This window comes from Terrapene carolina, unplaced genomic scaffold (genome assembly GCF_002925995.2).
Source record: "Terrapene carolina triunguis isolate 2854851 unplaced genomic scaffold, T_m_triunguis-2.0 Scaffold89, whole genome shotgun sequence".
Lineage (NCBI taxonomy): Eukaryota > Metazoa > Chordata > Testudines > Emydidae > Terrapene > Terrapene triunguis.
The window spans coordinates 10,038,227-10,064,899 of NW_020664440.1; the positions used below are offsets into that span (position 1 = coordinate 10,038,227).

A 26,673-nucleotide genomic window follows, 5' to 3' on the forward strand; every position below is an offset into this window, starting at 1 on the left:
TGAATAGCAATGATCTGAACATACAATCGCTTTTGTAGTTAATTTGCACTTATTTTATTCATATCTTTTGATACAATTGACATGGTAATTCATTGCACATGTACTAAATTAAGGATGATTGCGCCTGATTGCCCAATTATTGTAAAATGCACAAACTGTGTGAAAATAGTTGATAGGACAGTGCATGTTTTCTCTACAAAGCCTCTCAGAGTACTTCAAATCTAAGAAAAAAAATAATCCAACAGATAATCATAACGGTTTGGCTTCAACTGCGGAAAACTGAACAGAGAATGATTTAAAGCTCAAGGAACTGCACCATATGTGAAAAGGAGATTAAATCATCTCATTGTTATGTATTCAATATGTCACATTAAAAGAAAAAGGATCAGTCTAGTGGAGTCTGACATATTTCTATTTTGTCCTGAAGAATGAAATAGGAAATAGCTACTTATCAGTTTTTCCTTTGAAATAATAATAATAATAAATGCATACAACTGACATTATCAAAGCCTGAGCACTTCCTGTTTTCTTCCCAAATGGTATAAAGAGTTGTTCCTTCTGCTACAGAGATTAATAGCTACACCAGAGGCAAGACGTCCCGAGAGGGTCAGATTTTCCATTGCCTTCTATAGTCTTTTACCACTGAGCGAAGTGAGTCTCATATGGGTGCAAAATGCTACCACATCATGCTGAGAGCATTTTGCACTCACTTTATGGTTGTAGATGGCTAGACAACGTTCGATTCAGTGGAGAATCAACCTTAGAGAATATATTCTTCCTAGTCACTTTCTTTTTCTCTCAAGTTTTATTTGTTTTCTGTTACATAGCACCACAAACAAAAACACAGATGCTGTTATGTAATTAACTCCTATGCTACCTAACAGCACTATGTAGAGGAGGAGAAACTTAGGATCCTTAGTACTGTATGCCAATTTACACCAGTAGAAGATCTGGCCCTTTTAACACTGCATATTATTAAGGAAACCAAATTATTAAAAAAAAAACATGTTCCCACTAACTTAAAAGGGTTGTCCACTTACAGTCCCAGCATGTCTCTGGTTTATTCCTGGGTTTGAAGCTCTTTTTGGATGACTTCATTACCTCTTTTTAATTTAAAGATACCCATGAGGGAGATATTTATAAGCTTCTATGGATCCAAAATGCCCACAATGTGCAAAGTGTCAACATGCTGTAGATTTTTATTAAAATGGGCAGAGAATGGAATGTTGCTGGTGTATGAAAGGGGAATCATTGAGGGTACTGCTTCAGAAGTTACAGCACGAAATATACTTCAGCTGGGGAACTCCAGTCGCATATCTGGAGAGAGGAATTTAATAATACTGCGAGCCTGACAGAAGGGCATTATTTTCTTTTTTTGCAGTACATTTTTATTTTCCTCTTGCCAAGTTGTTTTTTTCCTGTTTGAGGCAAGAACTGTAGTACAATACTTAATATATTATATTATATTACATTACATCTCTATTTTGTTTTTAATGTTGACCAGCACTCAATTTGGCTTCTCTCTTCGACTCCCCACCTCCCTGCCCCAACTTAGACTACAGCACTAAGTTCAAGCTAGAGAATAAATTTATGGAGGGGGGGGAAAAATAGAGTGAGAACCAAGGCCTCATGTTTTCATTTGGACCTACAGAGTTTTTCCCTTAAATTTGTTACTGTTCTCTTTCATCAGTTGCCAAGTTGCCCCATCCTGCCTTTAGCACAGACATGAACATGCTGCTCCTTTCTGAGACATCATTAATAGACCGGGGCAAACGTCTCTAAACCTTTCCTGCGAATATGCACAAAAATAAAAAGTTGAATTTGCTTCCGCTGTGTTAACAGCCCTTTGGTGTTCACTCCCTACAAATAGGCTTAGTGTGCTTGAGTGTCCTGGCAGGAACATTCACAGAAACAGCCAATTTTAAGTGAAAGTCTGAAAACATTCCTAAAAAACAGACTTGTAAGCACACATCTCCACACAGGGAATCTAGTTTTAAGAGCTGTGCTCCTCCATTCATGGAACAGAAACAATACAACGTGACTTAATCAAAACTAAACAACAGCAGCTAGAATTTTAAATTTCAACTAGTGAATACTTGCAATGAACTGCTCATGAATAATTTACGGAGCAAGGTGTATTTATAAAAGTAATGGGTGAATAATTTCAAATTAATTAAAGAGACCTCCCAAGAAAACTCTCATGGGCAATTTGCAAACGAAAGGCTAAATTCCCCTAATAAATTATTTTATTCACTGCTAATTATTTGCAAAGCAACAGGGCTGGATTCGGATACCCTTGCTCATGTTAAGTAGCACCTTACTCCATGACTGGTGACAAAAATGTGACTCCTGGAGTATGGGTGACAGACGCTAACTCTTAGTCATTGCTTGTAGCATTTGAACATTGCATTTTGCATTTTGCTAGGGTTGCTCTAATGGCAATTTTTTCAGCCCCTTTAGCCTAGAGTACAAGGGTCAGATTAGTTAGCGGTTGGTTGATTAGTTAGTCCTACACAGTTCTGCAAGGGGAGGAGAGGGTGCAAGAAGTTATTCTCTCTCTCTCTCTGCAGGAGGGTTGCACAATTCCATCACTGACTGTCCTGTGCTAGTCTATAGCATGGATTTGGCTCCATATGGAGAAGATGGTGTGCGAGAGGGCTCATATCCACTTCCTGCCTGCTCTTCTAGCAGAACGGAGCTTGCATAGGGAAGCACATACTGCACCTTGTAAAAAGGTGGTAGGGCAAAAGGCTTTAATGACATATCTTTCATCGGAGTTCACCAGTCTGAGGTGAAGACTGACATTCCAATTGATCAACTCCCAGCCAAAGCTGCAGTAAGACATAGGTACAATAGGATTGTGCATAGAGCCCTGGCTCTTGGAGTGATACGAGTACCTCAGAATCTCAGCTCTCATTTAAAATATAATCCCTCACAATTGCACAGGGAATCTTAAAACCATGAACAAAGTGTAACGGAGACAGAGACGCAGACTGACACAATAGCTCTGAGGGGCATGGACTGCCCCAGCTCCAAGACCCACTGCTTCGGGGACCCTTGTCAACACTGCCCCAGAAAGGAAGAGGAGTGCAACAGGACCAGCCTGCTCTTCCCCAACAGATGCACACTTGCTGCTGGGGTAAGTGCAGGGGACCCCCCTGCTGCAGCTCTCAAGGAGAAGGGATCTGTGCTGCTGTTCTTGGGCAGGAAATGTGGGATCAGCGCCGCAGAGGCTCCGAAGTGCTTTAGGCCCCTGCTCCTAGCCAGCTGTCATCTTCCAGGACAAACACACGCACTTGGATCAGGGACCATTCACAGAGAAACACCAGCAGTCAGCAAGGAATCCTACCACCCCAGATAAAGGGGAGGAAAGAGGAAACTGTCAGCCCCCAAACTGCTATCTTATCTCACACGTTAGCAAGGAAACCTGCAACTAATCCAAATATCTGGACTAGCAAATCACACCCTAGACTAGACAACCAGGTGAAACCCCTCTGAGCTCATTATAAAATTAAAAGAGCCCCTGCCTCCCAACCGTAGATGTTCCTCAGCATACACATTTTATTAATAAAGAACTGAATATCATGCACTTGTGACCTTTCCTTCTGGTGAGTGATCCATCCGGGGGTTCTCTGATTCAGCTTCCGCTGTGTTAATTTGGCTTTGGAGCACTTCCACAGGCTATATAGTTAACACAGCTGCCAAATTCAGTTTACTCTGTCTCTGACGTACTCTATGTAAGATGAGAAATGGCACTGCTATTGGAGCAGACCCCTGCAGGGCAAACTCTGCAACTAGCCTCACCAAAGAGCAAATGATCAAACAGATCTACAAAAACACAGGACGAGTCGCTAAAATGTGTGAATATGCTTATGTGAAGACTGGTGATGAAAACCACTCAAGACATCATACAAAATCCGTCCATAATTCATAGTAAATGAGTGTCCTTTGGGGTACGAATCAATCAAATCATTTCTGCACTAAGGCGCATCCCTGGCTGCTGAAACAATAAGCGCTCCAACAGACAGCATGCTACATGGGGCATCTCCTCAGCTGGGATACGTTCTCATAGCTCTAGCGAAGCCAGTGGGGTTCTGACAATTGACACCAGCTAAGGATCGGCCCCAGTAGGTTTAAAAGTATGCTGATGGGAAGTATTTATTTGCAGGGAATTTAATAAGTCTCCTACTTCCTACGCTAGCACAGAAGCTAAATAAACTGACTTACTAGCTACAGTCAGCAAAGAATGTCATATTTAATCTATAATCCTTCAAAGCAGATGTGTTGAAAAAATTTAAGTAAATTTGGCCTCTACCTAGTTGAGGAAAGATCACATGCTCATCTATGGAACGTGCACAGACCCTTATTCAGAGATGTAATTAGCTGCCATTTTGCTCCCACAACAAAAGCCTACTATCTGATTATAGAGAACGTCTAGGTGTCCCTACAGTGCCTACTTTCATCTCTTTCTTACACAGGATCCAAAACTGCTTCTATTGAAATAAGGGCAAAACTCCCATTGACTTAAACGGGGAAGGAACCAGGCCTCTTATGTGCATGTGTTTGTGAATGCGTACGTAACCCAGTCTCTTCTGGATCTTACTACAGAACATGTTTAATGGCGCGCTAGTGGTTTATTGTATTAAGTAGATTAAAGTATAATTGCTCTAATTGCAGTTTGCCTTGTATTTATAAACCACAGAAATGTATGGTGCAAGCAAACAGAAAGCACAGCAGTCCTGCCATTATAGTGTTACTTCCTAACTTTGCAAGTAATTGTGGAAGACCTGGATGCAGGTTTAGGCCAGCCATTCAAATTTACTTTAGAAGCAGATTTCTAGATAGAAGCAGTTATGGGTAAATTGAACACAGGACAGGGATCCAGGAACTCAAACTTCAAAAACATACGTAAGAACGGCCATACTGGGTCAGGGTCCATCTAGCCCAGTATCCTGTCTTCCGACAGAGGCCAATGCCAGGTGCTTAAGAAGGAATGAACAGAACAGACAAACATCGAGTGATACATCCCCTGTCGTCCACTCCCAGCTTCTGGCAATCAGAGGCTAGGGACACCTAGAGCATGGGGTTGCATCCCTGACCATCTTGGCAAATAGCCACTGATGGAGCTATCCTCCATGACACTGACTTCTTCCAGGAGTCATTTCCCTCTCCACCTCAAGTTCTCCCATCTGTAAAATGGGGATAATATTTATCCTACAGGGACAATGTGAGAATTATTAACTAGTTAATGTTTGCAATACAATTTGAAGATGTAAAGTGCTATGTAATTACCAATTATTATTTTTGAACAGATACTGTAAAACAAAACACTGAATGGGATTTTGCAAGGGGATGGAACCTGTATTTTCCTTACGTGTCTATTATGTGTAGTGTTAAACTCCTGAAACATGCAGCATTCATCTAGAGGATAGGTCCTTGGTTAGCAGTAGGGATGTATACTTCATGGCATGCTGTTTCCTTACTATTACTGGGCTATTGCTCATGTCTGTGATATATAAGCAGTTAAGAAATAATTTTCTAAGGTTACTGACAAATAAGGAGAAGGGGCTATTCACTTTTTTAAAAAATGATTTACTTGTTTTGCATTTAACTTTTTAAAACTGGTGAGAGAGGAAATCCAAACCCAACCTACATAAGGAAACCAAGCTTAAAATGATCTGAGACGTTTTTCAAAAGCTTATCTTGGTATGAAACTGTCATGGAACAGCATCTGAAAGCAAATATCAACATAACAATAATTTACTATCAGTTATAAATAAAGACCACTATATTTGTCTGCACATCTTAAAAACCACATAATCCCTGCACAGCAATTTGAAGCTTTTTGACAGTTCTGAAAATGAAAAATGGCACTCCTTTATTAACAGGCTCTTCAGAATTCATTTGCCAGAAGACATGCAGAAAGGAAAGGTTCCAAAAGGATGCTGCACAATTCACTTTTGATATAAACTGTAAATTCGCTATGATCAGAACTGTAATTAATTCTGGAGTTGCTGTGCTTCCCAGTTTATGCTTTTGGATAGTTTATCGCACTGAAATGAGAGTTCTTTTTAAAGGATTCCGTTCAAGGTCATGGCAGCAATGTATATAAAGCCCTCCATTTTAAATGAACAAATATATAATATTCTAGGCTCTAGAACAGTGGCTCTCAAACTTTTTTTTACTGGTGACCCCTTTCACAAAGCAAGCCTCTGAGTGCAACCCCCCCCCTTATAAATTAAAAACACTTTTTTATATATTTAACACCATTATAAATGCTGGAGGCAAAGCAGGGTTTGGGGTGGAGGTTGACAGCTCGCAACCCCCCATGTAATAACCTTGTGACCCCCTGAGGGGTCCCGACCCCCAGTTTGAGAACCCTGCTCTAGATACTTGGGTTACCATCTCTCCCCTGTGTTCTCCCTAAGCAAATGTCATCAGATGAGATATGTCTGCTCTCTAGCCTTAGGTTCTATCTAGATCCTACTGCTGTGCCCTGTCCGTTTGCAGAATCCTTCTACAAATCTACCTCCCTAAAGATAACCACCAATGCTAGTCTGTAGCTGCCTGCAAGGGCTTTGTATTTGGGTCAATTCAAATTTGTTATCCTGTTTTCATTAGCTCTCCCTTATCTATTCTCTTATCCCCCCTTTTATTTTAGCAGATTGACCAAGTTTATTTAATAAATGTTCTGCATTATCGCAGCATTCTATGCACAGCCAAGAATGATGCAGAAGGGATAGATTTTTGCCACTCTACTTTGAGTAGGACCTTACGCCACAAGCAGGCACTATGAAAACTATAAGAATAATTGCAGGATAAGGTACTATTTTGTGTGAGTAAAGCTGGTGAAATTGAGCCTCAAACAAACAAAATAAATATTTAGCATCATGAATGGAAGATAACTTCAAACAATTACCTTATGGCTACGCCACTGACTATTTCTTTGTTAGGTCCATGTTTTCTCTGGCTATACACAGTTGTTAAAAATTAAACAACTTCAGCATTGCAACATGATTTAAATATCCATCTCAGGGTGTTTAAATTGTGTGAATACGAAGGTGATAAACATGGTTCAGATGCTTTGATAATAAGTATCCCCTCTCCCCTTCTGTATTAGGGCTATCACGGCGCACGAACCATAGTTTGCACAGAATGCATGTCTCTTAGCTTTGACGCGTCAAACATTTGTTTAGGTTGAACACTCACAGGAAGCAAAGATGATAAAGCACAGGGACCATTTTGCTGTATGAACACAAAGCAATGTCAATGCTTTGGAAACTGTGTGCTCAATTTTGACTAGAGGTGTGCAGACACTTAAGGGCACATGAATTAGTAATTCAGCTGATACGCTGTACCCAGATGGGTGCCTGATGAAATCTTGGTAGGTGGTAAATACCACGAATTGCCAGGCTGCCTCTATTCTGGGGATATAACTGAAAAATGTGAACACAACCATAGAACAAATGGACATGTGAGCCCAATGCCACACTACTCACGTAGGGCTGAGTGGTGCTTTTACAGTCCGCCCTATGGAAGGGGTGACACATAGATTCAGTGCCCCTGGAGCAGACCAAAAAGAGTCTCAGAGAGAGTCTCCTGCTCTTCCCTTGCTCTTCGTTGGAAATTAGTTGCTTCATCCCTTTCTGTGGAGCAGCTTATTCCCCTTATGCATCTAAGCAGCTGTTACAGCACACAACTGTGGGTGTGGGGTGACCAGGGCTCCTTCCCTGCCCAATTATTCATCGCAGCAAGTATGAGGAAAGTAGCTCTTCCCACGCCAGCTGGAGTCGCAATCTGAGCAGGGAAGCCCTGGGGGCCTTATTCCCTGTGTGGCCAAGTAAGGGCAGCAACAAACTGCCTGTATGGATCCTGCAAAACAGCATAGACACCAAGGGCCAGATTCAGATATCCTTACTCACCTTGAGTAGTACTTTACTCCTGGAGTAGTCCTATTGAAGTCAGCAATGCTATTTGTGGAATAGAGTACTACTCAAGGCAAATAAGAGTATCAGAATTTGGCCCTAGACTGTCCACACAAGTAACTTACTCCACCTAAAAGCTGGAATAAGTCGGGGGAAGACTGGAAATGAGCTACTGAGGGAGACAGATAGCAAGTGAATAGAGAAAGGACAAAGGGGACTCCCTGACTCCACTTTCAGCGGGTTTCACATATTTAAATTCTGTATTGCATTGCTATCTAGGTGCCTGGAGCCACGGGGCTCGGGTAGCACATGCGGTGCTCAGAATGTTTCCTCTGGGGATCAAAACCAGAACCTCTTTGGGTGCATCTGGTACGTTATTAGTGCCGTATAAGTAACAACAACAACAACAACAACGTGTAGTCTCAGAAGAGGTTGTTAGCCACTCCCGAGGCACAGCATAAAAAACTCAGAAAGCTAGAGACAAATAGATATTCAGGATGCTTCCCAATCAACCCATCACAAGCCTTAGTGTAGGGACGGGGCAGGGCTGGAGGCAAGTGGAGCTCGAGGGGGAGGGGTGTGTTGAGGGCAGGGGATTCCAGGCAGCATTGCAGCCCCAAGACAGGCTGCTGTAACTTAGGGCCCCAGACCTGTCTAACTTACACCAGGTACCAGAGAGCAGCCCAGGATCAGGCGGGCACAAAAGTAGCTTAGATCCACCCACTGGGCTGTGAGTTCAGTGCCGCACCTCTTAGGCCTGGTCTACACTAACCCCCCCACTTCGGACTAAGGTACGCAAATTCAGCTACGTTAATAACGTAGTACCTTAGTCCGAACTTACCGCGGTCCAGACACGGCAGGAAGGCTCCCCCGTCGATGCTGTGTACTCCGTTCGCCGAGCTGGAGTACCAGCGTCGACGGCGAGCACTTCCGGGATCGATCCGGGGCACTTCCGGGATCGATCCGGGATCGATTTATCGCGTCTTAACCAGACGCGATAAATCGAACTCAGAAAACCGATTGCTTACATCCGGACCCGGATGTAAGTGAAGACGTACCCTTAGAGAGACAGCACAGAATCTTACCCCATAAGTCTATTCTACTTTTCTGTTCTCTTCAGGTCCTTCACTACGGTATCTGAGCTCTTATTCTAGCCTATGCTAGCACGGCCAGACACTAAACACTCAAGCTATGTCTACATTTAAATCACTACCGCATAGACACTCGCTACACTAAGGCCTGGTCTACACTGGTGTCAATGTAAGATATGCAACTTCAGCTACGGGAATACCGTAGCTGAAGTCGACATATCTTATTCCGACTTACCTCCCGTCCTCACGGCGCGGGATCGATGGCCGCGGCTCCCCCGTCGACTCCGCTACCGCCGCTCGCTCCGGTGGGGTTCCGGAGTCAACGGGAAGCGCGTTCGGGGATCAATATATCGTGTCTTAACGAGACGTGATAAATCGATCCCCGGTGAATCGATCGCTTCCTGCCAATACGGCAGGTAGTCTGGACGTACCCTAACAGGAGGGGTTCTCCCTGCTCTGTGATTAATCCTCATCCCTGAGAGGTGGTAGATAGATCAAAGGAAGAATTCTTTTGGTGACCCAGTGCGGCCTACACCAGGGGTTAGGTTGGCTTCACTATGTGCTAAAGGACGTGGATTTTTCACACTGCTGAGCAATCTAGCTGAGTTGACCTAACTTTTTAGTGTAGGCCTGGCCTCAGAGTATATCTATACTGTAAACAAAACAAAAGTGTTCTTAGCTAGGTTTAAGCTAACCCAAGTTAAAACAGCAGTGAAGACATTGAAGAACTTGAGTTGCTAGTTAGCAGCTCAAGTTCCAAGCCTATAGGGCAGCCTGGGGTTGAACTGAATTGCTGTATCTCCACTTTTATTTTAATCCAGATTAGCTAACCTGAGTTAGGAATGCATTTTTGTGTGTGTGCAGTGTAGACATACCATCAGAAGTGGGTGGGAAGAGGCAATGACAAAGAGGAGCAGAACTAGTCTCTTGCAAGGAAAAGCAGATGCTGTAACAACCACTCTATCAAAAGGTACACAGTAGCCATTTCCCCTGCCCTCCAGGAGATAACACTGTGCAATGAATGAGGCAAGGGTTCTATGAAAAAAAAAAATCTATGTGATCATGTAATTAAATAATATATCAAAATTCATATGCACAAAGAGGCTGAATTAAGGTTGCATAAGCCACATTAATGCTGGCATTTCTTGACACCTGAGTACTTGATTGTGAAACCTTAACACTCCTTTAACATAGTTTGTGTGTAACTGTATACAGTAGAACCTCAGAGTTACGAACACCTTGGGAGTGGAGGTTGTTCGGAACTCTGAACAAAATGTTATGATTTTTCTTTCAAAAGTTTACAACTGAACACTGACTAAATACAGGTTTGAAACTTTACTATGCAGAAGAAAAATGCTGCTTTTAACCATCTTAATTTAAATGAAACAAGCAGAGAAACAGTTTCCTTACCTTGCCAAATCTTTTTTTTTTTTTTAACTTTCCCTTTTTTTTTAGTAGTTTATGTTTAACATAGTACTGTACTGTACTGTACAGTCTTTGCTTCTCCCCCCCACCCCGCCTAACTGCATACTTCTGGTTCCAAATGAGATGTGTGGTTGACCGGTCACTTTTTGTAACTCTGGTGTTCATAACTCTGAGGTTCTGCTGTATTTAAGACAGACGTACCTACAGATAGGGTTATTAAAAATGTCACATTATTAAAAAATCCTAACTTGACTAAAGCTTTACAGGTATATTTTGTTTTACGGGAGAGATTCTATACAGAGAAGATTTACATGGAGTCCTTCGTAGAGTTTTGCAGACGCTTTGTGGTTACATTACATCATAAGCATAACTTAAATCAGGGATAGCACTTCTAAACCACTCCACAACTAAGTTCTTATCTTTTAATGACCGTGCTACTGTGATTCTATTCGTTTCCTCCATACGTAGTCTATTAATATTTTATACTCCCTAAATTGTGAATGCAGTTTACCATAACAGTGTAGAAAATAGCAAATACACATTGTCCTTTGCCAACAGAAAATCCTTAACAGCTGTTTATTGCTCATTTGCAAAACATAACAGCAATGGAATTCCATTACTTAGAGAAACTGACTGTTCCATGATATCCTTGGCAACTAAAGCTTTACTTATCTTTTTGAACAATAGATTCTCAAACTTTCCTCCTCTTACGAAAATAAAAAGACAGTAAGGACACATTTTTAACTGTAAAATGCTCAAATCTGACTCCCAAAAAATTGCTTTCTGTTTCTGAAATCTAACCCTGTTACCCTCCTCCCCTCTCCAAAACAATCACTCACTGAAACTTATGAAAAACATTTCAAGCTACCAACTCTTTAACAGGAAGGATATTTTAGTGAGGTCAAGACTAGGAAAATAAGAAGAAATTCAGACTTGCAGTCTGAATAATATTAGGCGTCCAGAATAACATTAGAGAAATTACTTAGGCAAGCTTATAACCGTCTGTACCAAAATTCTGGAACAGGAACTTTTGTCCTCTATCTGTTCAAAACATTTTGCTACCCCTATGAAATGTCTTAGAAACCAAGCTAAATAAAGTTACGGTTTATACAACAGATATTTCACATATGGTTTTGACTAAATAACTTACAAGTCTCCAATAGCTTTAAAAAGAAATAACTGCAGCATACCAAATAGATGCTAACTCCTCAAAAAGCCAGGACATGTACATACCATCCATAATCTGGTTTCTATATTTAGATAAGAGCTCTACGTAAAGCCAGGAAGGTCAGCATTGACTCTGGTCAAACATATTTTAACAGACATCTCTTTACCAGACAATATTTACCATGCTATACCTCTCCCATACCCCACATTATGCCTTACAGAAGACATGAGATGGAACTTGGCCTATTAAAAGAGACCGGACATCGTGTTCACATACCTCAATAATCCTGTCGTGAATGTGCAGCCCTCCTTCTTTGGCAGCAGGCCCACTGTCAATTATTTTCGATATAAAAATTCCTTCACTAGATGAGCCATCTTGATTGTCCTTTAGGAATGAAAAGAAAAATAGAACATTGTACCTTATACCAGTTCTTATACCAGCTCTAATTTGTCTAAGGCTGAATCTTGTCAATGATGCTGCACTTGAGCCCCAAAACGCTCAGCGCCAACCTAAAGTAATTACGGTAGTTACTATGGGCTAGATCCTTAAGTGCTGAGTACCTACAACGTCCATTTAAAAATGCAACCACAAACAGGCTTGTATTTGTTATCTCACTTTACACGGATAGTTACCTAAAGCCAGTTCCTGAGAGGTGCTGATCCCCTCCATCATTCATTTGTGTAATAAGTATATAATGCAAGAGAACAAATGCAGAAACAGCAATGGCAAATGAAATAAAACTAACAAGCTATTCTTTAAAAAGCAACAGAGGGTCCTGTGGCACCTTTAAGACTAACAGAAGTATTGGGAGCATAAGCTTTCGTGGGTAAGAACCTCACTTCTTCAGATGCAAGGCACTTGCAGAGTGAGGTTCTTACCCACGAAAGCTTATGCTCCCAATACTTCTGTTAGTCTTAAAGGTGCCACAGGACCCTCTGTTGCTTTTTACAGATTCAGACTAACACGGCTACCCCTCTGATATTTGAAGCTATTCTTTATGTCCCCGTGGGCTTGCACAATCAGTTCCCATAAGTGCTAACAGCATAGAGTGGTGATGATGAAGAAGTGTAGTTAAAATGTGTTAATTATGGGGGGAGGGGGAGGGTTTGAGGGGAAACCTCAATGTTAAACTGCCAAGAACAAGCCCAAATTTCTGTCACATTATTGAGAGGCAAAGAAGCTGTTCTATCAAAGCTAAGCTGTTTCCTTTCTGAACTAACAGGACAAATTAAAATCCACCACCTGACCTAATTCAGGTCACATGTTGTTGGATCCAGCTAGTCAACATCAAGGGGGAAAAAATAGTAATAAGTGTTCCTGTAAGAAGTTCAGTCCTGGACACTTGCACAGGCAAAACTTCCACTGAAATCAAGGAGTTCAGAACTGAGCGGACTGTGGGGTTGTTTAAATTATATCCTTTCCACAGTACAGTGGGCTGTTTAGTGTCTGATGGAAAGGACGGTAAATTTCTGAAGCCCCAACAGCAAATGCAGTTTGAAACAAGTTGTTAAAGGACCCAATTCTGTCAGCACTGAACTCATGGGACTATGTATTGACAGGAGCGTGGTCTGCAGGAATGGGCCTTATGTGCTTCAGCATTGTCTACGCAATCCAGATGTGACAGCACATCCACATCACTTAAGTGTAACTACCTGCGATCATGGATGAAAAACAGTGATATGGGGGGAAAAGCAGACACTCCATGTCGGTTTGAATATAAGGCATGAAACCATCTCCTACGGAGCCAAATATGTAATCAGCAGCATTTCTTTCTCCAAACATTGATCTGCATGCTCTCCCTAACAAGAAAAGGCAAACACATTTTAACATACCACACATGGCCGGCCACCAATAATATTAAATCCAAGAGAGCCAGAGTCACGATGAAGGACAAGAGTCAGTGCTTTAGTCTCTTCACCCTAGGAAGAACAGGTAAAAGCATTCAAAACGTGTGCATATAGGCAGATGCTAAGATGAGTCATGCTTCCATCTAAATATTTAGTTTGCTGATGAATTCCAGGGGAAGCTGTTTATGGCCAGATTTTCAAGAGTGCCCAAGACCCAGCACTCCCATTGTTCTCAATAGGAATTGCTGAGTGCTGAGCTCTTTTGAAAATGAAGAATTTAAGATGTATACATCATTTATTTTGCAAGCTAGAGCAAGGAGAACCCTTTGCTGTGTCACGTGGCTCAGGTCCATAGCCTAATGGAATAAAAAAAAAATGTCCATATGCTATGTAGTAATTATAGCTATCTAAAAAGCTTCAGGGTCACCTATAGTCTGCTGTCTCTGATTCTTTTGTGATTGATTCTTGGGACGGCATTTTTATGTTGCCACTCTTTGTCTTGCTGATTACATTATGTTGTCCTAAACTATGAGTGATCCGAAGCAGCAGCAGACATGAAGTGTTATGAAACAGCAATTCTTCTGTGAATTTAGCAGGCAGAACTGAGAAAAAGCACCAGACTCCTAACTGTTGTTCAAAGTGAGTATTACAGAGACCAATTCCACTGAGATTCTAATTAATTCGGATCCTATCTATAAAGGCTTGACAGTGATAATAATAGAAAACCTCCTTCACTGAGAATTCCCCCAACTCCCAAAATAGAAAACCCTGAAGTAGCATGTCTCCGATTAGACCGGTAGGAATAATAGATATATTTTATGTATAATGTGCAATAGAGAAGAGGTGAAGGAGATACTCCATATAAACATGATCTGTTGTTCTGTCCTGTGTCCCAAGGTTGCTCCCAAACATAGGAACGTCATTGGCTTATATGATAACATCCTTTCCACGGATAAGTTGAAGCATTGTGATAGCTCTTAGTTGTGTCAAATTAAAGTACATGGAAGGCAAAATTAAATGCCTATACTGTTAATGACGAATTTGAATCTTCAAAATCCACTAATTTCGGTCTCAGTCAAGCAGCAGTTAATAATAGCACCTTACGGCTGGGGGGGAGGAACCCCCACTTGTATATCTTAAGGGTTCAGAGATGAGACTGTGCAGATATTCAGAGTGATATGGTGCGTGTCTAAATATAGATAAGGTCTTATCAGAACTCGAACGTTGCTACCTGCAGATTTCTTGCTTTGTTTTAACTAAAAGGTGAAAAAGTTATGAACACACAAGAATTTGAGAAGCTATATTACAAGTCTGGTTTTCCTAACCAATTAATGACATAAATTACAACAGTTACTTAGCAACTCGATGCAGATGTTTTTAGTTTGTGCATTTTTCTTTTCACATATCAATTTGAAGTGGTCAATCAAATGTTATAAATGTCAAAGCAATCCAATATCACTGAATCACTCTTGCAGGAAAAAAAGCGATGGGGCCAAATTTTCTGCTGCTGTAAATTGACAGAGCACCACTAACTCAGTAGTGTGACAGAGGGACTCTTACAGCGTACCCCTTTTCCCCCCAGCTGCCCAATAGCACCCCTTTAGTGGAGCTGCATCAACATACACCAGCGAGAATTTGGCCTATAATATTCCTCAGTTGTATGTGGTCATTTTCTTTCCTGAAGATCACATAAGTAGATTGAGACCTGATCCCAGAAGGTATTGAGCATTCACAGCTCCCATTGATTTCAAGTGGATTTGCACATATTCAGCATTAATCAGAATCAGGCTTGCAGGGAGGAATGAAATACTAGGTGTTTTCCTAGAAATCTTCAAACCCAGACATCAGATAATATTTCAAGGAGAAAACTTTCCAGTCCTGTGAGACCACTTTTAAGGTCTGGTAAGTTCAACATCTGAAAGACAGATATGCCATTGTCACAAAAGCAGTTTCCCCCTCCTTTCTTTTATACTACTCTATGGAGGGAAATTGACTAAGTCAATCAAGAAACAATGACCATACTGCTCTCAGAATGGTTGCTGCAATTAAAACTGAGTTAAGTACTTCCATTGCAACTCCTGATTTTGGGGTGGACATTATACTTTTAATACCAAGGAGAAAGATGTTCCCCGTTGTTTTCCCCCCAATCCCCCCATTTCTACAGTTTGAGCTAAGCATGCAGGAGGATTTTGGAGCAAGCTAAAAATGGTTTAAAAAAAAAAATTTTTTTTTCAAACTTCTTCATGAAAAATATCCTTGGTAATTTTTAAATAACTCCAACCAACTCGAATCTCAATCCTTCCTGCCCCATCGGATGTCACTTACAAGGTCTGCCATCCCTGTTGTCACTCAAGGCTGCTCTTTGCATGTCCTCCTTGCTGTGTCCCATAATTTTTCCCTTTCTCAGTCGTGTTTGACAGAGGGACTCTTGCAGCGTACCCCGTTGGTGTTTTCCTCCAGCTGCCCAAAAGCACGCCTGCCATGGCACATTCTCTGGTTTCATTCTTAAAATATTGTTCCAAATATTTCTGTCTTCTTGTGTGTATAACTTTGGATGTAAGGAGTTGTTGAACTCTGGACCAGCTTTAATGGCTTTGCACATTTTGTCCACCATTCTTACTGCAGCAGAGTAGTATTACAGTAAAGAATTGCATATGGCAATGCAAAGTGATTATTTCACCATATGTGCTAAAATATCAAGGCACAAGGGATCTTGCAATGTGTTGCTTTTATATTTTGTTACTTTTGAAGATTCATATCTCAGTGCTTGGGGGGGGGGCTTTAAAAATGTTTTAATGTACATTAATGAAGCCACAAAGAGAATGATTCTTGTAGGGCTTGGTGACTTTCTCTTCTTCCCTGCAATGTCTTATGTTCCAGTGAACCAATCTTTATACAGTGAAATGACTGGAGATGTAATGGCCAGCATCCCAGCCCTGCCTATATCATCAGCTTCTGCAGCAAACCTGATGGTTCCTGGCATGCTGTATTCCCACACCTGAGGGCTTGTCTACACTGCGAAGTTGTCAACAAAACTTTTGTCTTTCACGGGTACTTAAAAAGCCCCCCTCTCCGCCCCCCCCCCCACGAAAGACAAAAGTTTTGCCGATGCAAGCGGCAGTGTGAATGCGGCTTTGTTGGCAGGAGCGCTCTCCTGCTGACAAAGCTAAAGCCGCTCGCTAAAGTGCCAACAAAGTACCGACAAAGCGTTTACATACGCTGACGTTTAGCGACAAGGCTGTGTCAACCCAGCCTTGTCGCTAAAAGCTGCGTGCTGTAGACAAGCCCTGAGTAAAGCTCTTAAACATAATTCTGGAAATTACTGTATCTCCCACCTGAATATTTTGGAGCTAATAAACTATCTCCTACATTTTATTCTATATACTAGAAGCTTCCTCATTTCTCTAGTGATGCTGTAGCTAAGAAGACATTCCTTACCAACCAGAGAAACTCTACTCCTCCTGACATAGGCGCCAACTCCGTGGGTGCTCCAGGGCTTCCCACAGGGAAAAATTGGTGGGTGCTCAGCACCCACCGGCAGCTCCCCGCCCAGCTCACCTCCGCCTCCACTACCTCCTCCCCTGAGCGCGCCGCGTGCCCGATTTTTTCCCCCATCTCCCAGCGCATGCGCCACAAAACAGCTGTTTTGCGTGGCTGGGAGGGAGAGGGAACGCGCTCGTGGAAGAAGTGGGGCCAGGTGGGGGAGATTTGGGGAAGGGGTCCAATGGGATAGGGAGGGGGCAGAGTTGGGGCAGGGACTTTGGGGAAGGGGTTGGAATGGGGGCAGGGAAAGGGTAAAGTTGGGGTGGGGCCAGGGGCACGCGAGCACCCACTGGTGTCGGGGAAAGTTGGCGCCTATGCCTCCTGATAAGAGGAATACAGGCTAACCGAACTATGCCGAATTGTATAGTCAGGAACATATTCTAAGAAAAACAATCTGCTTTTACAGTAGAACCTCAGAGTTACGAACATCTCGGGAATGGAGGTTGTTCGTAACTCTGAAATGTTTGCAACTCTGAACAAAACGTTACGGTTCTTTCAAAAGTTTACAACTGAACATTGATTTAATACAGCTTTGAAACTTTACTATATAGAAGAAAAATGCTGCTTTCCCTTTATTTTTTAGTAGTTTACATTTAACACAGTACTGTACTTGCTTTTTTTTGTGTGTGTCTCTGCTGCTGCCTGATTGCGTACTTCCGGTTTCAAAGGCGGCGTGTGGTTGACTGGTCAGTTTGTAACTCTGGTGTTCGTAACTCTGAGGTTCAACTGTAGTTTTCAGCAGGTTGGTTGCCTTTTATTAAATTAAAATTCTGGAGGATACTGCCTTCGTAAAGACCCCAGTATTATGGACCAGGTCCTCAACTAGTGCAAACTGACAACTTCATTGATTTGACTGGATCTATGCTGAGGATCTGTCACATATCCATTTTACCTACCCACGGACTCCCTCTCACTGCAGCATCAATGCAGGTTTGAATCCAGTAAAATAAAAGTGCATAGGAGTTAAAACAAGAGATCTCTATTCTCACCTTTCTGGATATTGGCTACTTGTACATTTTAAAAATGTAATCCTCAGTGTTTCTGTTAGTGTGTGGCTTTTTCACAGGGCTCTGAAAGGAGGTCAGACTGCAGCACAGCCTCCGGTTCGGAGGGGCTTCTGTGGCCTAGGACCCAGCTCCAAAAATACCTTGTTAATTCATCCTTGCTCCTTTCTTCCCAATGACTTCAGCATAAACCATGTGCCTACATGCAAGGGCAGAATGTGACCAACTTTATCAATAGGTTTGAATAATGGTATGTTTCAGTGAGGATCAAACACAGTTTAAATAGCCTGAGGTTTTTCTTTTAGATGTATTTAGACTTTGATGTATTCAGACTGACTTTCTTTATCAAACGAAATATTCATTTTGGGTGAAACACACCACCACCTCCCCTTCAAACACACACACAAAAGCCCTCACCTCTCGCCACCTCAAACCTCAATGCCTGCCTCTCCAAATGCAAGGCACACGTCTTAGACCTTGTTTTCAATAATAAAAACACACAGCACAGCAGACATGAAATAAATAAATAAATAAATACATATTTTAAAAAACCATCCTCATACTTTCTCCTCAAGGATGAAAAAGGAGAGGGGGGAGGGAGAACACATGCAAGTCATGTAACTTAATGCACATCTGGAAGGTGCTCAAACACTATGTAGATCAGATGGTGTCAAGGCTGATTCCCCACTCTGGCACTTCGAGTGCAGAAGGTGGGGGCCCACAAGGATTCTAAAAATTAATGCTGGCCACTCCAGGCTTGTATTAAACTCCCAGGGATACAGCTGCTCTCTGACCTTGGCTTGGTAAACGCTGCCACCACCCAAATGCAAAAAAACCCTTTTGAACCCAGGAAGGAGCACTTGGGAATTCCTTCCTGTGGGGCACCCTCAAGCCCTTTCACCCCCCCTCCAGGGAAGAGCTGAGAAGGAAAACAAAGGAAATTAGCTGTTGCCACCAGCTAATATATGCACAAACCTCTTAGGACACCAAAACTCCAATCCTGTTCTTAAAAAAGGTAAATTTTATTAAAAACAAAAAGAAAGAAAATGTATCTGGAACTTAGGCTTCTGCTAGATTTTAAAAGAGCAATTCCAAAAATTAAGCACCCCAAATAGCTTTCTTGGGGGTTCAGCTTAAAGGTTACAAGCAAACAGAAGCATCTGGGATTAGCACAGAGGAGTCCACTAGCCATAAGAAATAAACAGAAATAAACCTAATTGCGTCTTTCTGAACATTAGTGATCTACTTACACATTTGGGGGTTCCAAATAAGTAGTCCTAGGTATGATCTATGAGTATACCTGGCTTAAAGCTTCTTAAAGCATAACTGCTCCCTGTTCCCCTCTTTCCTGGAGAACCACAACAGAGACAAACGGGAAGATTTTTTCCCCATTTAAAAAAGTTCTAGCCTTCCCATTGGCTCTTTTGATCAGGGGTCCACACCCTTTCCTTTACTTGGGGGACTTTTTAACCCTTTACAGGTAAAGCAAGCAGAGAACAGCCACCAAGAGGGACTTTATAGCTAACTGGCTGACTGGGTGTCTATAAAAGGGAGCTTCTCCCCCACCCCCTTCATTTATCACAGATGGTATAAGAACCTGAATAAAATAGATTAAAACACCTGATTAATTGGGATTTGTAGATCTCTACTGGGATTATATGTAGGAAGGGAAATGGAATTCCCCTTTCCTCAGCGGATGGACGGTCCACAACCATATTTCCTCCTATGCAGGTTTTTTGAGCCACTAGATCTACATAATTGCAGCTTCAGTGGCTCTGTTCCCAGCGCACTTTCCCCTCCCCCACCATATGACATTCTATTCAAACCCCTTCCACAGCACACAGTTGGCCTGTTTTGGATCCCTTAGTGCAATCCCATCATGATGGTCAACTGGTATAGAAGGCCTTGTGGACATCGTCAAACCACCATTTAATTTCCCCATTGATTCATACTTTGAAGAGAATGGTGAGGAGGCCTCTCTTCTATCTAGAGTGGTTCCACATCACTACCAATGAGCAATAATTCAGTCTGGAAAGCCAGAACGTTTATTTTTAAACTAGCCTGCACAGAAAACTCAGGCCATTGTAAAGTAAATAGATGGAACAAATATAATGTGCACAAATACATTAACACAGTTCATTAATGACCATTCTATTTGAACAATGAGGGCTTCAACCTTGACCAAGCAACTACATCTTATAGCAAATATTTGAGGTATAAATAATAATAATAATATTGGTAATGACAATGCACATTTTGACTGGGTACAGCTATTTCTGAACCTGGAATCAAATGGAGAAGTCAATTACTCTATATTTTACTACTCCTAGACCAGGTGTTCTGGGACCAGAAAGTGTCTGAGTCAAATATATGTGCCTTACGAGGTGTTTATAGCCTCCATCCTGTGCTGCACATATTATGCTGGCATCATTATCTGAATAAATAATCCAGGACTAAATAATCTGGAAGCAAGCCACATCCCAAATTGGTGCAACATCTCTTGCAGTAGGTGATCACCTTGTCAACATGGTCTTTTTCAAAAATCTCTAGTGCACAAAGATGCATGTTTCCTGATTGTACATGTTTTGACACTGGGCAGACTGAAACTATTAACATTGGAAAGTTGCCCAAAATGCCATGAAAGACATGTAATTGACTGACCGCTAGACCACAAGTTTGTGGTGACACAACACCTTTTGGCTTTCTGCACATTACGCACTGCTTCAGAAAACTGCACAACAGCCTTTTTGTAGCAGGGCTGAAAATGAACCCAGTCATGTTAGTCAGTTGCATCCGGAGATTTGATAAAAGTATTGCTGGAAATTACACACTGTGGACATTATTATCGATTTGTAACAGTACTGTGACGTTTCACTCCATATTCTTTATGAAAATATGCTTATGATATGAATATGACAACAGATGTACTTTATGCAAGATGGGTCTCGTAAGAGATCATTGGAAAGGTTATAATTTACTGAATATGATAATCCAATTTGTATGCCGGTATCATTTCTGTATCTGAAATTAGGAATATTGACTATGTATCTGTATTTCAACTATGCTACTTTGGGTGACGCCCACTACTAACACTTCAGGTACAACAATGGAGAAGCCAGACAGGGCTGATGACCCATCAGCGAAAACAATGGACTGTGAAAAGGCTTGGTCTTCCTGCGGACACTCCATACTGCCACTGACTCATGGACGCTGTGAAACTATCAGGTCTTGTCACCTGATACTAAACATTACCTGGGACTTCTTGTAACTTTCCACTGGAAGGGAAGGGGGGTCGAGTTTGGGAAAAAACGGATTCCCGCCTTATGTAAAGCCTATTTAAGGGTAGGGAAGAAGGCAAACTGGACTCCTCCTCTCCATGGACTGTCTGCCCAAGAAGAAAGACTGCTAAAGCCACCTGAAGGGAAGGCCGGGGGGAGTCCAGACTGAGACAGCGGTCTGGTCTGAAAAGAAATATAACTGGAACTCTGAACCACAGGAACTTTGCAACCTGCCTAAAATAACATTTAGGGGTAAGAAATTAAATTTTGTAACCTGTTTCTTAAGTATATTGAGCTTAGCTTGCGTGTTTGGTTTCATTTGCTTAGTAATCTGCTTTGTTCTGTCTGTTATCTCTTATATTCATTTAAAATCCACCTTTGGTAGTTAATAAACTTATTTCTTGTTTATAACATAATCTAGTTTATGTAATGTTTAACTGGGGGGGGGGCCAAGAAGTTGTGCATATCTCCCTCCACATTGAGGGAGGGGGCGAATTTCATAAAACCTTTGGGTTTGTACCCCTTAAAGGGAGTGGGCACCAGAGTGTTGGGGCTGAATCTTTCCAGAGCGGATCTCTGTCTCTCTGTGCAGCTGGGTGTGACCCTGCCTGTGTGCTTGACTGGAAGAGGCTTGTGAGCCTACCCCAGCAAGGCCAGGTAAAGGGGACCCAGGCTGGCAGAATAGGCTGACTCAGTGGCACCCCAGCACATCAGGTGACACCCCAAAAGGCCCCGTTACAAGTACCTTTCATAAAATTGCATCCCACAGCACTTTACAGAACTAAATAATGCAGCAGCAAAGTTATTAGCAGAGTGAGAGAAGTTCAGATAAGGGAGCAAAGGTGTGGGTTTTGGATCAGATTTAAGATGAAGCTGATGAGGTAGAGAGATACAAATAGGCATTTCCAGATGGTGGGAGCTGTAGAGAAGGATTTCACATCAACTACAGAGCAAGAGGGGGGACCAGATGAGTGGAGGGAGCAGGGCCGGGTGCAGAATGAAAGAAATGGGGGGGGGGGGGGAGAAGAGATCTATGAGTTAGGGGTTATGGTTGAGTAAATCCAAAGAATGCTTTTAAAAAGAGGCAGTTTTGATCTGACTTGGATCCACTGAGTGTAGGGTCTGTGATTTCTTTTATTAGTTTCATTTCGTTATTAGCCTGCATTGTCTTCCGATACCATCTACAGACTTAAAAAAGCATATCCCCTATTGAGATGATGTTGTTTTTATCTGACAAACACTGATCTTTTTTTCTTCCCATTAATTTCTAATGGGGTAGAAGAAGTTTTGTTTTGTTTACATTGCTGTTTGAACATCAGCAGCATCAAAGATGTCAGTGCAGCTCTCTGAACAGAGCTTGATACGTTTGCTGCTGCATCTGTGGATGTGGTAAGTTGTGAAAAGCCCAAGATGTGTTCTCAGTGCTTTCATCGTGAAGTTAATTGGTTTCTTGGTGCTCCCCTCATGTGGAAGACTTGTTCTGATTAATAGTTTGGGGTCACTGAAACCCTGTGCTGTATAACTCTGCTTCCTGAAGAATCGGCTTCTGGTCATCTTGATTTTATAAGCAGTAGGTAGTTCAAAGTCAAGATAAATTTAAATTAGGTAAATCCAACTTTTGAAATCCCTATTATAGATGGTTCAGAAAAAAGAAAGCTCAGAGTAGATGGCCCATACTTGGACATACAGTAGAAAGTCCACACTATTTGGTTTCACATCATGGAAAGCTCATTGCTAGCGGCTACCGATTGTGCAGTTTATTTGAGGTGTGTCTGTGTTGTGTAAGGGCTAATCCTAGTGACATCATACTGTGGAAAGCCATATTACAGAAAACCCATTCTGAATGATTTAAGGTTATGGAATGCTGGATCTGGAAAGCGCTGGGTCACCAAAAGTCTTTTGCAAATGATTCTGTTTAGTGTTACGCCCAGTAAGTTGACTTCTGGTGATTCGATATTGTGAGTCCTGAAAATCCCATTTGTGGTGTTTACAGGGTTCTTTGGGAAGGGAAGTGAGAAAAGGGATTGTGACCTGGATAGACGACCATCCCTGTAGTATCTTCAGATACTACTGGGCTGTCCCATTAGAAATACATACATAGAAACAGACTGTGGCAGTTAAAGACCAGAGCTCATCATCATATTTCAAATGACTTTTTTTTTTGTTACGCTCACTTATCAAAGCAATTACTTCTTAATGACAAGCATAACATTTCTGACTCTCTCTAGCACCCTACACATCAGTTCCCCAAAACACATCAAATAGCACCATGAGTTCTGAGCACACGTAACTCCGTCATTCCCCAGTTTTCAGTGAAGAGCATTATCTTACAAAACCCTACCATAAGAAAAACACAGAGATGGTAGGAAACAATAAATGGGCTTAAAAAGAAACGGCCTGCAAACTATGTGGTGTGGGGAACAGCCCAGAAATAAGTGTCACTTTAACATAATCCATGACAAGAGCTTGAAGCATTTTTTAAAAATCACAGAGATAAACACAGGAACTATATATATATATTTCCCCCTGGATTTTGATAACTCCCTCTTTCTTTTCGAAGGCCGGTCCTGTTTCTTCAGTTGGTGGCGAGCAGCTAAGCTGTAAATATTTGCCCTTCACCCAGACCTGCCAGCTGGCTGAAGCTGCAGCTGACAGGCAAGGCTGTGGGTGAGGAAGGGGGGGGAGGAAATATGTCTCAAAGAAAAAAGAAATCCTGATTACTTACCAGACCTTCCTCATGGGGAAAGAGAAGAAAACTGCCTTCAACAGGGTGCCACACTCACACGCCCGCCCCCCCTTCCAGGAGCCCCAAAGTCTGGCACTTGGATGCTTTTTTCCAAAGGGACTTTTCCCCACTAGTGTATCTGCCCCAAAGCTGTGGCTCAACCCCAGGGTGAAGGATAAAACAAGCTGCCCAGGTGGGGGGACTCCAGTCCAAATCAGCCCCGCGTGGGGGTGAAAGTAGGCGCTGGGGTGACTGAAGGAAAGAGGGTTGGAAGGAAAGGCGGAAAGAGGGAAGGGGGCAGAGAGAGAGGAGCACCTGAGGGCGCTGACTCCTGGGCCGAGCCGTGCGGGCAGCCAGCCAGGGCGGCCGCCCCCCCACCGCCGCCCCTTTACCTTGCAGGGCGGCGCGGCCAGGCTGCGGCTGAGCGAGTCCAGGCGGGCGCTGTACTCGGTGAACTTCTTCTGGTAGCGCAGCGCTGTCATCTGCAGCTCCAGCTGCACGGCCGAGAGCTGGGCCAGCAGCGACTTCTCCCGCTTGCCGGCCCGCAGCGCCTCCTTCTTCAGCTCCTTCTCCAGCCCGCCGACCTTCGCCTGCAGGCAGCGGTTGTGGCCCTGCAGGGCGGCCAAGCAGCCGTGGCCGCCGGCGCGTTGCTCCCGGTGGGTCAGCACCAAGCCGCAGCCCTGCTGGCAGATGCCCACCGGCCGGGCCTCGCAGCTCTCCCGCATGTGAGCCTCCACGTCGCGGCGGTTCAGCACCTGGCCGCAGCCCGGGTGGCGGCAGCGGGCCGGCGAGTAGCCGCACCGCTCGGCGTGGGCGCCCAGCTGCGGCAGCTTCACCACCTGCCCGCAGCCCCGGGCGCGGTGCTCGCACCTGATGTCCAGCTTGAGGATGAGGCTCTTGAGCGGCAGGACGTGGTTGAGCTCCTTGGTGGAGAGGCGCTGGCACCGCGCGGGGCAGCTGCCCTGCTGCACCACCCAGGGCAGCACGCAGCCCGCGCAGAACACATGGCCGCACGGGGTGCTCAGCGGGTCCTCCAGAACTTTGTGGCACAGGTTGCACTTGAAGTCGGGATCCACCTCGCCGCTGAAGCGATCCAGCTCGAACCCCATTCTCCGGGCTCAGCCAAAGCCACCCGAAATGGGGGGCTGGGAGGGGGGAGGGGGGTTCACACGCTCACCAGCCGCCCTCCCCCCAGAAAAGGGACGGCAGAGATCATGGGGAAGGGGTGCCACCGCGCTTGGAGTTCCGCGCGGCGCATCGGGAGCAGCCCAGACTGGCTGGCTGCGGGCTGTCGACTGGCTCAACTAATTGCCGGAGACTTCCTTGCAAAGGGCTTGGGAGGAATCCTCTCTACCGCATTGACTCGAGTTAATGCGCACCGCTTCGCGGCGCACAGTTCTGCCCCCCCGCCGCCTCTTGTTCAGGGCTGGCAGCGGGTGCGATCGTGGGGGGAGTGGGGAAAGACCCCGTGGCCCCAACTTTTAGCAAGGGGAGAGGGGACAACAGTATCTTTGTTGCCACACACACACACACAGCAGTTTCCAGCTGCCTGGAGAGGGGAGGGAGGCAGCCGCAGAATAGGGGCCAGAGAACAGTGCCAGTGTTTCCCCCCTGTGTTTTCTGGAACTGGAAAACTGCTCTGTGTTCAGGAGACATGGGGGGGCAGGTCCAAGGGGGCCTTCTTGAGGAGTGGTACTGTGGAGAACTCAGGGTGGGGTGCTTGGGGATGGGGCAGGTGATAGGGGGACTTGGGAATCTGGGGGGACTGACTCCAGGTCGCGAAGGGACTTTGGGGAGGGAACGCGAGGGGAACAAGTGTGATGGGGGCCCTGCTAGGTAGAGGAAGGGGTACCGGGGAGAGAAGCGAGGTCCTGGGGTGGACTTTGAGGAGGAGTGACAAGGAGGATTGGGGGGCGGGTTGAGGCGGATACAAGGTACTAAGAGAAGAGGGGAAGGGAACTGAATGGGACAGTTACAAGAGGGAAATTTAAGGGATTGGAAAGGTGAGTTGGAGGCAGGCTTGTGTGGGCAGGAAAAGTCACAGAGAGGGGTGTGTAGTAGCCAGGTTCTGGGGAGATCTTGGGGAGGGGAGCTGGGTGTGAGGGACAGGCACCAGCAGGGCACTTAGGCAAGGGCTGTTTGTGGGGGAGACATAACCGGAGGTGGGGGGAGACACAGCTTAGGGAGGGCACAGGGCAGGTACCTGAGTGGGGGAACTGGGAGTGCAGGAATTGGAGGCTGGGATAAAAAGATTGAGGTGTGTAGAATATATCAAGGCAGGACTTGTTGTAGGACAGATGCTGGCGTTGGGGCTAGGGGAGGCAAACTGATATGGGGGGCGTTGGGGAAGAGACTGTGAAAGATACTTGCAGGACTTGGGGTTGAAGGGGGAAGCTGGAGCACTCATGTTAGAAAACCTAATTTTGATGTTAGGATGTTAACACTCTCCAAGAGATGAGTACAACAGCACAATCCAACAGTACAGTTCATATCTTCATAAAAAGGAGCATATTTTCCATGTTTGTGTGGTCTATTAATGTCCTATTAATGTCAATGGGAGTTATGTGTGTATAGACCCAGGAAAGTTTAGTACTTTTGAAGTCTGTTTCCATCCAGAGATAATCTAAAAGCATTTCATATAGAGCTATAAAGTGCTAGTGAGACCAC

At 43.7% G+C, this 26,673-nt stretch overlaps 1 protein-coding gene across 3 annotated transcripts in view; it reads right to left on the minus strand.

Annotated features, from left to right (window-relative positions):
- The window catches only part of PDZRN3 (PDZ domain containing ring finger 3), a 204,234-nt gene extending 178,929 nt beyond the window's left edge, over positions 1-25,305 (minus strand). Inside the window, exons 1-3 of one of the 3 annotated variants that reach the window (XM_024195426.2) lie at positions 24,399-25,305; positions 13,442-13,528; positions 11,886-11,993 (exon numbers count right to left, since the gene is read on the minus strand). In XM_024195426.2, the coding sequence (XP_024051194.1) occupies positions 11,886-11,993; positions 13,442-13,528; positions 24,399-25,115 (912 nt within the window). In that variant the 5' untranslated portion in view covers positions 25,116-25,305. Of the gene's footprint in view, positions 1-11,885; positions 11,994-13,441; positions 13,529-24,321; positions 24,343-24,398 lie in introns of those variants that run through there. The other 2 variants (XM_024195568.1, XM_024195494.2) reach the window with 2 other exon arrangements.
- Between the last annotated feature and the right edge of the window lie 1,368 nt (positions 25,306-26,673).